This window comes from Panthera uncia, unplaced genomic scaffold (genome assembly GCF_023721935.1).
Source record: "Panthera uncia isolate 11264 unplaced genomic scaffold, Puncia_PCG_1.0 HiC_scaffold_1304, whole genome shotgun sequence".
Classification (NCBI taxonomy): Eukaryota; Metazoa; Chordata; class Mammalia; order Carnivora; family Felidae; genus Panthera; species Panthera uncia.
In genome coordinates, this window is record NW_026057925.1 from 32,719 (window position 1) to 46,543 (window position 13,825).

A 13,825-nucleotide genomic window follows, 5' to 3' on the forward strand; every position below is an offset into this window, starting at 1 on the left:
TGTGTGTGTTGTTTTTAATTTTTTAATTTTAATTTGTTTTTACCGTATTCCTTTTCTTCCTTCAAAATTTTGAAACAAAGGAATTCACCCAAAAGAAAGAGCAGAAAGAAACAACAGCCAGGGACTTAATCAACAGAGATACAAGCAAGATATCTGAACCAGAATTTAGAATGATGATAATAAGAATACTAGCTGGGGTTGAAAATATATTAGAATCCCTTTCTTCAGAGATAAAAACAAAGTAAAAGCTAGTCAAGATGAAATAAAAAAATGCTACAACTGAGCTTCAATCTCAAATGCTTGCCAAGGCGGCAAGAGTGGATGAGGAAGAGCAGCAAATCAGCGATATAGACAACAAACTTATGGAGAATAATGAAGCAGAAAAAAAGAGGGAGACTAAGGCAAAAGAACATGATTTAAAAATTAGAGAAATCAGTGATTCATTAAAAAGGAACAACATCAGAATCATAGTGGTCCCAGAAGATGAAGAGAGAGAAATAGGCGTAGAAGGGTTATGTGAGCAAATCATAGTGGAAAACTTTCCTAACCTGGGAAATGACACAGACATCAAAATCCAGGAAACACAGAGGACTCCCATTAGATTCAACAAAAACCGACCATCGACAAAGCACATCATAGTCTAAATCACAAAATACTCAAGCAAAGAAAGGATCATGAAAGCAGCAAGGGGAAAAAAGTCCTTAACCTACGAGGGAAGACAGATCAGGTTTACAGCAGACCTATCCACAGAAACTTGGCAGGCCAGAAAGGAATGGCAGGATATATTCAATGTGCTAAATCGGAAAAAATATGCAGCCAAGAATTCTTTATCCAGCAAGGCTGTCATTCAAAATAGAAGGGGAGATTAAAAGTTTCCCAGACAAAAAATAAAGGAGTTCATGACCACTAAACCAGCCCTGCAAGAAATGTTAAGGGGAGCTCTCTGAGGGGAGAAAAGCAATAAATGAATGAATGAATGAGCAAATTATAAATACATACATACATACATACATACATACATACATACATAAATACCAAAAGCAACAAAGACTAGAAAGGACCAGAGAACACCATCAGACACTCCCAACTCTACAAGAAACATAATGGCAATAAATTCATATGTTTCAGTACTCTCTCTAAATATCAATGGACTAAATGCTCTAATCAAAAGACATAGGGTAACAGAATGGATAAGAAAATAAGAGCTATCTCTATGCTGTTTACAAGAGACCCACTTTAGACCTAAAGACACCTTCAAATTGAAAAGTAAGGGGATGGAGAACATCTATCATGCTAATGGTTGACAAAAGAAAGCCAGAGTAGCCATACTTATATCAGACAATCTAGATTTTAAAATAAGGACTGTAACAAGAGATGAAGAAGGTTGTTATATCATAATGAAGGGGTCTATCCACCAAGAAGACCTAGCAATTGTAAACATTTAAGCTCCAAATGTGTGAGCACCCAAATACATAAATCAGTTAATCACAAACATAAGAAACTCAATGATAATAATACCATCATAGTAGGGGACTTCAACACCCCACCTACAACAATGGAGAGATCATCTAAACAGACAGTCAACAAGGAAACAATGGCTTTGAATAACACACTGGACCAGGTGGACTTAACATATATATTCAGAACATTTTATCCTAAAACAGTGGAATATACATTCTTCTCCAGTGCACATGGAACGTTGTCCAGAATAGATCACCGGCTGGGACATAAATCAGCCCTCAACAAGTTCAAAAGATCGAGATCACAGCGTGCCATGTTTTCAGACCACAATGATATGAAACTCAAGATCAACCACAAGAAAAAATTTGGAAAGATAACAAATACTTGGAGACTAAAGAACATCCTGCTAAAGAATGAATGGGCTAACCAAGAAGTTAAAGAGGAAATTAAAAAGTACATGGAAGCCAATGAAAATGATAACACCACAGCCCAAAACCTCTAGGATGCAGCAAAGGCAGTCCTAAGAGGGAAGTATATAGCAATCCAGGCCTTCGTACAGGAAGAAGAAAGGTCTCAGATCCACAACGTAACCTTACACCTAAAAGATCTGGGAAAAGAACAGCAAACAAAACCCAAAACCAGCAGAAGACAGGGAATAATAAAGAGTAGAGCAGAAATCAATGGTATCAAAACCAAACCAAACCAAACCAAAACAAAACAAAACAAAAACAGTAAAACAGATCAATGAAACCAGAAGCTGGTTCTTTGAAGGAGTTAACAAAATTGATAAACCACTAGCCAGTTTGATCAAAAAGAAAAAGGAAAGGAGCCAAATAAATAAAATCAAGAAAGAGGAGAGATCACAACCAACACAGCAGAAATAAAAACAATAAGACAACATTATAAGCAATTATACACCAATAAAATGGGGAATCTGGAAGAAATGGACAAGTTCCTAGAAACATATAAACTACCAAAACTGAAACAGGATGAAATACAAAATTGGAACAGACCATTACCAGTAAAGAAATCAAATTAGTAATAAAAATCTCCCAAAAAAACAAGAGCCCAGGGCCAGATAGCTTTCTAAGGGAATTCTACCAAACATTTAAGGAAGAGTTAAAACCTATCCTCTTGAAGCTGTTCTAAAAAATCTAAACGGGAGGAAAACTTCCAAATTCTTTCTATGAAGCCAGCATTACCTTGATTCCAAAACCAGACAAAGACCCCACTACAAAGAAGAACTAAGACCAATTTCCCTGATAAACATGGATGCAAAAATCCTCAACAAGATATTAGCCAACCAGATCCAACAATACATTAAAAAAATTATTCACCACAATGAAGTGGTGAATCCTACCTAAATCCCTACCTGGGATGCAGGGCTGATTCATCACATTAATAAAAGAAAAGAGGGGCGCCTGGGTGGCGCAGTCGGTTAAGCATCCGACTTCAGCCAGGTCACGATCTCGCGGTCCGTGAGTTCGAGCCCCGCGTCAGGCTCTGGGCTGATGGCTCGGAGCCTGGAGCCTGTTTCCGATTCTGTGTCTCCCTCTCTCTCTCTGCCCCTCCCCCGTTCATGCTATGTCTCTCTCTGTCCCAAAAATAAATAAAAAACGTTGAAAAAAAAAAAATTAAAAAAAAAAAAAAAAAAAAAAGAAAAGACAAGAACCACATGATCCTCTCAACAGATGCAAGGAAAGCATTTGACAAAATACAGCATCCTTTCTAGACAAAAACCCTCAAGAAAGTAGGAAAAAAGTATTAAACCTTGAGATCATAAAAGCTATATATGAATGCCAATATCATCCTCAGTGGGGAATATCTGAGAGCTTTCCCCCTAAGGTCAGGAACAAGACCACTCTCACCACTGTTATTCAACATAGTGTTAGAAGTCTTAGCCTGTGCAATCAGACAACACAAAGAAATAAAAGGCATCCAAATCAGCCAGGAGGAGGTCAAACTTTCACTCTTTGAAGATGACGTGATACTTAATTTGGAAAACCCCAAAGATTTCAGCAAAAAAACTGCTAGAACTGGTCCATGAATTCAGCAAAATGACAGGATATAAAATCAATGCACAGAAATCAGTTGCATTCCTATTCACCAACAATGAAGCAATAGAAAGAGAAATCAAGGAATTGATTCCATTTACAATTGCACCAAAAACCATAAGATACCTAGGAATAAATCTAACCAAAGAGGTGAAAAATCTATACACTGAAAACTATAGAAAGCTTATGAAAGAAATTGAAGAAGACACAAATAAAATGGAAAAAGATTCCATGCTCCTCGATAGTAAGAACAAATGTTGTTAAAATGTCAATACTACCCAAAGCAATCTACATATTCAATGCAATCCCTATCAAAATAACACCAGCATTCTTCACAGAGCTAGAACAAACAATCCTAAAATTTGTATAGAACCAGAAAAGACCCCGAATAGCCAAAGCAATCTCAAAAAGGAAAACCAAAGCAGGAGGCATCACAATTCCAGACTTCAAGCTGTATTCCAAAGCTGTAATCATCAAGACAATATGGTACTGGCACAAGAACAGACACTCAGATCAATGGAACAGAACAGAAAACCCAGAAGTGGGTTCTCACAAACGTATGGCCAACTAATCTTTGACAAAGCAGGAAAGAATATTCAGTGGAATAAAGACAGTTTCTTCAGCAAGTGGTGCTGGGAAAACTGGACAGAGACATGCAGAAAAATGAACCTGGACCCCTTTCTTACACCATACACAAAAAAGAAACTCAAAATGGATGAAAGACCTCAATGTAAGACAGGAAGCCATCAAAATCCTCAAGGAGAAAGCAGGCAAAACCTCTTTGATCTTGGCCACAGCAACTTCGTACTCAACACATCTCTGGAGGCAAGGGAAACAAAAGCAAAAATGAACTATGGGGACCTCATCAAAATAAAAAGCTTCTGCACAGAGAAGGAAACAATCAGCAAAACTAAAAGGCAACTGACAGAATGGGAGAAGATATTTGCAAACGACCTATCAGATAAAGGGCTAGTATCCAAAATCTATAAAGAACTTATCAAACTCAACACCCAAAAAAAACAAATAATCCAGTGAAGAAATGGGCAAAAGACATGAATAGACACTTCTCCAAAGAAGCTGGACATTCAGATGGCCATCTGCCACGTGAAAAATGCTCCACATCACTCATCATCAGGGAAATACAAATCAAAACCACAATGAGGTACAACCTCACACCGGTCAGAATGGCTAACATTAACAACTCAGGCAAGAGCAGATGTTGGCAAGGATGTGGAGAAAGAGGATCTCTTTTGCACTGTTGGTGGGAATGCAAGCTGGTGCAGCCACTCTGGAAAACAGTATGGAGGTTCCTCAAAAAATTAAAAATAGAACTACCCTATGATCCAGCAATTGCACTACTAGTATTTATCCAAGGGATACAGGTATGCTGTTTCAAAGGGGCATATGCACCCCAATGTTTATAGCAGCAATATCAACAATAGCCAAAGTATGGAAAAGCCCAAATATCCACTGATGGATGAATGGATAAAGAAGATGTGGTATACACACACACACACACACACACACACAATGGATTATTACTTGGCAATCAAAAAGAGTGAAATCTTGCCATTTGCAACTACATTGATGGAACTAGAGGGTATTAGGCTAAGCGAAATTAGTCAGAGAAAGACAAATATCATATGATTTCACTCATATGAGGACTTTAAGACAGAGAACAGATGAACACAAGGGAATAGAAGCAAAAATAATATAAAAGCAGGAAGGGGAACAAAACATAAGAGACTCTTAAATATGGAGAACAAACAGAGGGTTGCTGGAGGGGTTGTGGGAAGGGGATGGGCTAAATGGGTAAGGGGCATTAAAGAATCTACTCCTGAAATCACTGTTGCACTATATACTAAATAACTTGGATGTAAATTAAAAAAAATAAATAAATAAATAAACGGTAAAAAAAAAAACCCACAATAATTAGAACCATAGATATCTACAACAATTCTTTTTTTTTTTAATTTTTTTTTCAACGTTTTTTATTTATTTTTGGGACAGAGAGAGACAGAGCATGAACGGGGGAGGGGCAGAGAGAGAGGGAGACACAGAATCGGAAACAGGCTCCAGGCTCCGAGCCATCAGCCCAGAGCCTGACGCGGGGCTCGAACTCACGGACCGCAAGATCGTGACCTGGCTGAAGTCGGACGCTTAACCGACTGCGCTCTATGACAATTCTTAATGCCCATCTAAGGTTTGGGCTCTAGGTTTTTCACAGTCACTGTGGCATGTGTACTGCAAGATCAGGGGTGCCCTTTAATAGAGAAATAGGTTGGCTTTAACTCACCCTCTTTGCTCCTAGATCCAAGCCTCTCTCCCTTCCTGAGCCTACTTGACAGCCAGTTCAAATGCTTGGGTGGTGAACTATATAGAATGATAACCAGTGCTCTTAGTAATTCATAGATAATTGGGGGCTTGGTATGATTTAGAGATACCCATACCCCTAATATTTAAAGAATACATTTATTCCATTTTCCTCACACAACTAACAGACGCTCAGTTTTCCTTTTTAACATTGCTGAGACAAATAGAGAACTCATGAGACTGGACCACCACTTTACATCACTGCAAGAATTTCTCTGTTCTTTTCAGTTGACCTAGGTCTAAAATGAATGCACTAATACACATCTATTCTGAGGCTCCTTGAAGGACAGAGGACCAAAGAGATAGCATTTTGAGTAAAGACAATACATGGCAGGAGAACTTTTCTGCATATAGCCACTGTTCGGATGGCAAAAGAGCTCTGTGTACCCCAAGGGATGGTCCCTTGATAACAGTTTCCATGTCTATGATGAATTTAAAAGCCAAATTTTCCCTTTTTGTGTGTTTTCCCTTTAGAAATACCAATAACTGCCACCTGGACCCTTCAAGATAATTTTGATAAGCATCATACCATGAGTATTATCGACCATGTCCCTGGGGCTGGAACGGTGGTAGTCACTTCATCAGAGTATGTTTCAAGTCTTGATAAACTAATATGTGGCTGTGAAGATGGGACCATTTTGATTACACAGGCTTTGAATGCTGCCAAAGCAGGACTTCTAGAAGGCGGTTCTTTATTAAAAGGTCATTGAATTTTATGTAACCTTATTTATTTAATTTACTTAAGCTTCAACTTTAACAAGCTGTACTAAGAAGATTGCCGGAGCTTAAAAAATGTGCTGACATTTGCTAATTAATGTGTACATATTTGAATGTTAAAGTAAAACACATATCTGTATTTTTTTAAAAGTCATTGATACAATGAGAAATATATTTCTTTTTTCCCTTGATCTTCCTGCTCCCTTCACCAAAAGCAACTGCTATTAAGTTTCCTTATACCCTTCTTGAAATTTTCTCTGCATATGCAAGTACATAGCAACATAGCAATATGCATTCTTTTAATTATATTATACAATATATTATATATTATACAAACTATACACTTTACAGAAATACGCTGAAACATAACTTAAAATATTTTGGAGCACATTCTTTATGAGTTCATTTTAAATGACTAATAATTAAATTTTCATTTAAAAAATCTCTTAGTAATGGGTGTTTCAGTTTTTGTAGTCTTTGGCTACAACAGAAAATGCTGAATTAACCATCTTTGTACATATATATGGTCATACCTATAGTATTAGTTGCAGGAGTAGAATTACTGGATCAACACTTAGGAATATTTTTAATTTTGAAAATTTATCTAAAAATGTTCTCCATAGAACATCTGTGTACAAGTGTGTCCACTAACAGCCTATGAAAGTGACTTTTTCCCCATACCTTAGCCTACTTTGTGTGCTATTAAACTTTTTAGTATTTGCTGATCAGAACAAAATGGTATCTTCCTGTTTTAATTTTTATTTCTCTGTTAATGAAGTGTAAATATGTTCTTACACATTTTTGTGTATTTCAAAAGTGAATACCTATTAAATAAAGACTGTTATGCAAAAGTTGTCTTATTTACATAAGACAAGGAAAGGAAGGAAAATGTAGGAAGTGATTGAGATTTGGGGATGTGTAGATAATATCTAATATTTTTTAATGCATGGATCTTATTAGACTGTTAGGTCCTTAAGAGTTAAGGCCAAATCTCAATTTTTTTTTTAACGTTTATTTATTTTTGAGACAGAGAGAGACAGATCATGAACGGGGGAGGGTCAGAGAGAGGGAGACACAGAATCTGAAACAGGCTCCAGGCTCTGAGCTGTCAGCACAGAGCCCGACGCGGGGCTCGAACTCACAGACCGCGAGATCATGACCTGAGCCGAAGTCGGCGGCTTAACCAACTGAGCCACCCAGGCGCCCCCAAATCTCAATTTTTAAGACACACCTTGTTACCTTGCCTACCACGTGTTCTCAGCTTACTTTGACTACTTACTAAATGTTACTAACTTGTATTCAGTGATTGCCTAAAAGAGAGGAGGGATAGCAATGAACCTAGGAGAGGTATAGTACTGCTCGACAGCTCAACAGCTACTATTAAAAGTTAGTGAAAAAGCTTAAGACCTTAGCACTTTTTCTGTAGGCTGATTTTTCTCATCCAGAAAGCAAGCATAAAGCTAAATTGGACTTGAATATCTGAATTAATATTCATTAATTGGTTTGCTAAGGGGATATAAACTGAGGATGTGCCTCCTGTAAGTGAAATAACTAATGATTCTTTAACTGAAGTAATAATGATTCTTTGGGACTGTTTTTTAGTTTGTGTAAAGAGGGTTTGTAGTCTGTGGTCTTCTATAATTTTTTTTTATTTCAATTTTTTTTTTTAGTTTTAGCTAATGATGAAGAGGCAGTATGGAAACTGAGTGTCAGTAGTCCTGTGTTCTAGTACATCTGTGGTATGATATACCCACATTCCTACCAAGTGCTAGTGCTAGGAAACGAAGGACATTATCTTATGTATTCTACACAACAGTCTTGTGTGAAACAAGGCTATTATCGTCCCAAGTTTTTCAGATGCAGTACCTGTGGCTTAGAGGGGAAAAGCAACTTGTCATGGTGACCCATCTAGTAAGTGACATACCTAGAAAACCAAAGCATTCATGTAATAGCAAAGCTATGTTCTTAAACATTATGCCGTGCTTTTTCACACTTGGATTCAAGTCACATAACTTCTTTGAGCCTCAGATACTTTACCTGTAAAACGAAGAGGTAGAACCAGATAATCTAATATTTTTGGAGGCAAAAATGTTCTGTGAAACTTTGCTTTTCTTTTATACTAGACTTGGTTATGCTTATTGAAAGGGCAGCAGTGATGTTCTGAGATTAATTTTTGTAGAAGCGAAATGGATGAATTGTTCACTCTTTTAGAATAGCCTTTGTTATTTGATGGCACTGGAATTAGTAACTTGCTAACATCCTTAAAGAATTGGTAGACTTTGAACAACCGGCTTTAATGCTTCATCAAAAGCATGACATAACTTATGAGGAGACGCTTGCCTTTGAAATGGTCCACTGATTGGTCATTCATTTTTTTAACCAACAGCCTCGCTTTAATTTTGTGTATCTTCTTTACATTAAAATTTTATAAAAGAAAATTTCAACACTATTTCTTGAGCAAAAATAATTTTTCATTATTTGGTGTTTCGTTGTTTTCCAGATTCCCTTCCTCATAAAGTTCTCAAAGGCCATCACCAAAGCGTTACGTCATTACTTTACCCACATGGTCTCTCTTCAAAATTAGACCAAAGTTGGCTTCTATCTGGGGACCAGGACTCATGTGTCATCTTGTGGAATATCTTCACTGAAGAAGTTTTGCATAAATTCTTTTTGGAGGCTGGTCCAGTAACAAGTCTTTTGATGTCACCAGAGAACTTCAGAGTAAGTTAAGACAAACAGTAAAACGTAACATAATTTTTTTTCAATTTTTTAAAAATTTACTTAGAGAGAGAACATGAGCTGGGGAGGGACAGAGAGAGAGGGAAAAGTAGAATCCCAAGCAGGCTCTATGTTGTCAGCATGGAGTCCGACGTGGGGCTCAAACTCACAAACCACAAGATCTTGACCTGAGCCAAAATCAAGTCAGACGCTTAACTGAGACACCCAGGTGCCCCTAATTTAAAAGTTATATAACATTGCAGAATGTTTAAAAACAAAAAGGAAAATTAACCCATGTTCCCACAGAAAAGAAAAGTTCTATATATTCTTAATACAATGGTGTAAATTTTATGAATTCCTTTCTAAATTTTTATATGCATTTTACTATGATTACAGCTTATGCAAATAATTTGATTCTAAAGATTTTGTCAATTCTTGGCTTTACAAAAGTCAGTTAATTTACTTTCTTTTCCCCCCCAATTCTATGTCTTCATTTTAACAGTTTTATTTTTTTAATTTTTGTTATTTTTTTAATGTTTATTGTATTTTTGAGAGAGAGACAGAGTGTGCATGTGCGTGAGCAGGGAAGGGGCAGAGAGAGACGGGGACAAAGGATCCAAAGCAGGGCTCTGGGGTGACAGCAGAGAGCCCAATGTAGGGCTGGAACTCATGAACCATGAGATCATGACCTGAGCCAAAGTGACACGCTTAACTGACTGAGCCACCCGGGCGCCCCATATAATTTTTTTTTAAGAAAAGTAATTGACACTCAATATGGAAGCAATTAAAATATATAGGATTCTATACATTAGAAAATAACTTTTGCCTTCAATAATTTACTTTTATAACAATATTTATAGTTATTATTTTCCTTTTCTTAAATAGGTTTTTGTTTGCTCTCTTTCATTTGTTTAACAAATACAGAGCTTTAACAAATTTCTGAGCATCTACCTTGGGCAGGACAAAAGGAAATATTTACAGATAATATTTTCTTATGCAATATGAATTTAACTTCAGTTTCCATAAAGCTGACATCTTTGTTAAAATATGAATGATTAACTTTTGAGTTTCCTGAGTTTGTCAGTTACTTGCCAAAATTGGCAATTGACTTGCCAAAATTATTTCTCTGTAATAATATTCAAAAACTCAGCTTCAAAGTAAACTCAGAGCAAACTTACACTGTATTTTGTAGTAAGGCATAATGAAAGAAATAAATCAGTGAAACAAAGTTAAGGGACTTAAAAAAAAGACTTATATATGGTGATTTGGGATACTTTGATATGTCTTTTATTCTGAAGTTCCCTCCTTTAACCATTTTTTTTCCTCAAAGCTCCAGGACAGTAGTCAAATCCTGACCTCTTTTACTTTTGCCTTAGTCATAAATGACTTAATTCCAAGGACCATAATCCATTGAAACCAAGCCAAATAAAAAGGAAGTTTATTGAAAGGGCCTAAGAGGCAATATTTTAGACATACAAGACAAAACACTACAGCAAGGACTCTGTGCAGTTTGAACTTATATTCAGAAACCAAGGTTACTCTTCAAGTTTCCTATCCCAAAGGAGTCTGTTTTCTGTGATTTATCCTTTTGTTTCTTTTTTAATGTTTATTTATTTTTGAGAGAGACAGAGAAAGAGAGAGAGAGAGAGAGAACAGGGGAGGGGCAGAGAGAGGGGGACAGAGGATACGAAGCGGGCTCTGCATGCTGACTCAAACACGTGAACCATGAGCTCATGACCTGAGCCTAAGTCACTTATCCACTGAGCCACCCAGGTGCCCCTTGTGATGACTCCTTTCTCATGCTTGTTCCTGTAACTTCTTTTAGCAATTTTAAATGTGTAGAAAAGAGAATCTGATTGTCCTAGTGTGGGTCTCTAGTGTATGTCTACCTCTGGCTATAGGATCTGTGTTCACATGTTGTGTGTATGTTCACATGTTATATGTAAGTATAATTTTCCTGAAGTACATTGGGCTCTCTATTCTAGAAGCTGTGGGCTGTGCTGGTTCTCTAACAGGTAATAGTAGTAGGGAGGCAATGCCATCTGCCTTATTCTACAAGTCTGGGTTCCCCATATATCACACCTGCCATTTTGTGATTTTTTTTTCCCCTCGGGATTTTTGTAGTCTCCTGAGAAAGAATTAGGAAAAATAACTTGCTCCCCAACACCCCACAGAAAGAGATCAGTAATGGGCATGGGGAGGTTCTCAGGGGATCTCAACCAAAGCTTTAAACACAGCAGCTGAAACTCTGGCTAGGTACCCTGGTGAAGGTAGGAGCATCCACATTGCAAAAAATGGTTAGAAAGGAAACAAAGAGGCAGAAGAACCACTACCTACTCCCCCTCTCCCCCTCACCCCATCCCACCCACCCCCCATCACAGGCTGACTAACACATGGCCCTCTTGGTGAGGCACAGACCTGCCCTGTAAACTCCTCCCAGATTAGCCTCACAGCAACCAGCATGGATGGTCTTTGTCCTAAACTGTGTTCAAGGTAACCACATGCTGACTTTTTAAAAAGTATCTTAAGAATCTTTGTCCTGTGAGCCTATTTTTGATCCTTGTGTCTTTGAAGCTGTGCATTCAGTTGGAACTATCTAATGCTTACCTCTTTTAGATTGTGTCTACACTGAGTTTCCTGTTTGGATTAGAATCTGAATAGTTCTGGGAACACGAAATCACATTCTGAGGCTCTAAGTGGAAAATATCAGCTCATGATACCCTTGGGCCTAAGCTTGTGTCTACAAATAGCTTCTTTTTGTGGCAACAAATTAGTTCTGGGGTTTATTTTATTCTGCATTATTTCCGATGTCTGCCTCGCTGCCTGAATTTGCTGAGTGATGGTCAAGTCCTTCATTTATCTTATAAGTAGATTTGGCTTGGAATTCTCCTTTTTCACTGTGTCTCTTGACTTTCCTAATAAGTTGCTGAATTTAAAATCGACTTGGTGTTTAAAACCCCTCTTTATAGTGTTATGTGAAGAGGTCCTATAGAAAACAAAAATGTCATTTTGTAAATGGTGTTTAAACAAAATATTTTTATGTCACTAGGGGGGAAAATCTCATTTAATTTGAAGAAAAGCATTTGATTATTCACTTACAAATAACTCTGTTTTATTTTGTTCTGTTTTGTTTTCCCATAGCTAAGAAGTGATCAGGTAATTTGCTGTGTGTGCAGTGACCATTCTGTGGCTCTCCTTCACCTTGAGGGGAAGAGGTGCCTCCTGCATGCCCGGAAGCATCTTTTCCCTGTGAGGATGATAAAATGGCACCCAGTTGAGAATTTTTTAATTGTTGGATGTGCTGATGACTCTGCTTACATCTGGGAAATTGAAACAGGTAAATTGGAATGTTACCCCTTTGATTCTTTACATATTTATGCATCAAAGCATTTGGCTGGGTGGAGAGTTCCAGAGACTACATGGTGACCACCTCACCTGCTTTAACCTTTGGTTGGGCTGCGTTTAATGGCTTTGATTGAAGGCATGTATGGAAAATAAAACACAGTGGCCCAAGTCAGATCTTGACCAACTGATGATTAGCTGACAGAGCATTGCACAGGAATGAGCCGGATATTTCTGGAAGCTATAAATAAAAACATAAGTTATCTACTTTAATTATTAACAAGAGAGAAATTTAGTGTCCTACTAGTCTCAAATTATCATTAAATTCTGCCTTCTTCAGCATACTCATGATCTCAGCAACATTTTGAGCTAATTGATGATCAGTAATAATGGAATATAATTAATTACAAAACTGCAAAAAGTTGAGTCAGGGAAACTGAAAACTGAGTGGCTCAATTGAACTTTTGACGTCGTCGTGTGGAGAATGTACAGTTTGAACTTCAAAGTTAAAAAAAAAAGTTTTACAGTGTAACTTAAGATTGAGAGTAACACATTTCAGGCAGATGCTGGGAACTTATCAAATAAGGCAAGGTAATTAATGAACGGGAGTCAGGGGTGTGTGCTTGAGAGTACATTTCACTGAAACCATAGCATGATATTTATTGATTAATCAGTGGTGGTTTTATGTTGGGGGTTATTAACAGACTGGATAGTTTATAATATTATAGTTTAGAGTCATACTTCACCAAAATAATTGCTATTTTCTTTACATTTGACTTTCATGTGTTAATGATGATGACTAATGTACTGGTGTATGGAGGGTGCAATATAATTCTGTCTTACGTTTGTACCTTGCTTTACAGCTTTGATGGCCTTCCATATTCATTTCCCATTAGATTATCACAACTTCTAGTGTAGGTGGAGGAGGTTTTATTCCCCATTTTATTGATGATGAATTTGTAACTGATTTGTACATGTGCAAGATTACATTGCTAATAAGTGGTGAACCAGTATGAGGGCCCTGTCTTTCTTTACACAATATGCACAAAATTAGGAGAGTTTTAGAATTCTTAGGTAATCTATCAACCTGAGTGACAATGGAGTATAATGGATAAAATGAGCTCTAAAGCCTGGGCTTGCTTCCAGGACCTGCTAACAAA

At 37.3% G+C, this 13,825-nt stretch overlaps 1 protein-coding gene across 1 annotated transcript in view; it reads left to right on the forward strand.

Moving 5' to 3' along the window:
- The window catches only part of LOC125916900 (WD repeat-containing protein 72-like), a gene marked incomplete at its 3' end in the record, with an annotated part of 125,669 nt that overhangs the window by 22,793 nt on the left and 89,051 nt on the right, over positions 1-13,825 (forward strand). The window contains exons 10-12 of the mRNA XM_049623150.1: positions 6,363-6,590; positions 9,106-9,326; positions 12,465-12,660. Of these exons, the coding sequence (XP_049479107.1) occupies positions 6,363-6,590; positions 9,106-9,326; positions 12,465-12,660 (645 nt within the window). The remainder of the gene's footprint in view (positions 1-6,362; positions 6,591-9,105; positions 9,327-12,464; positions 12,661-13,825) is intronic.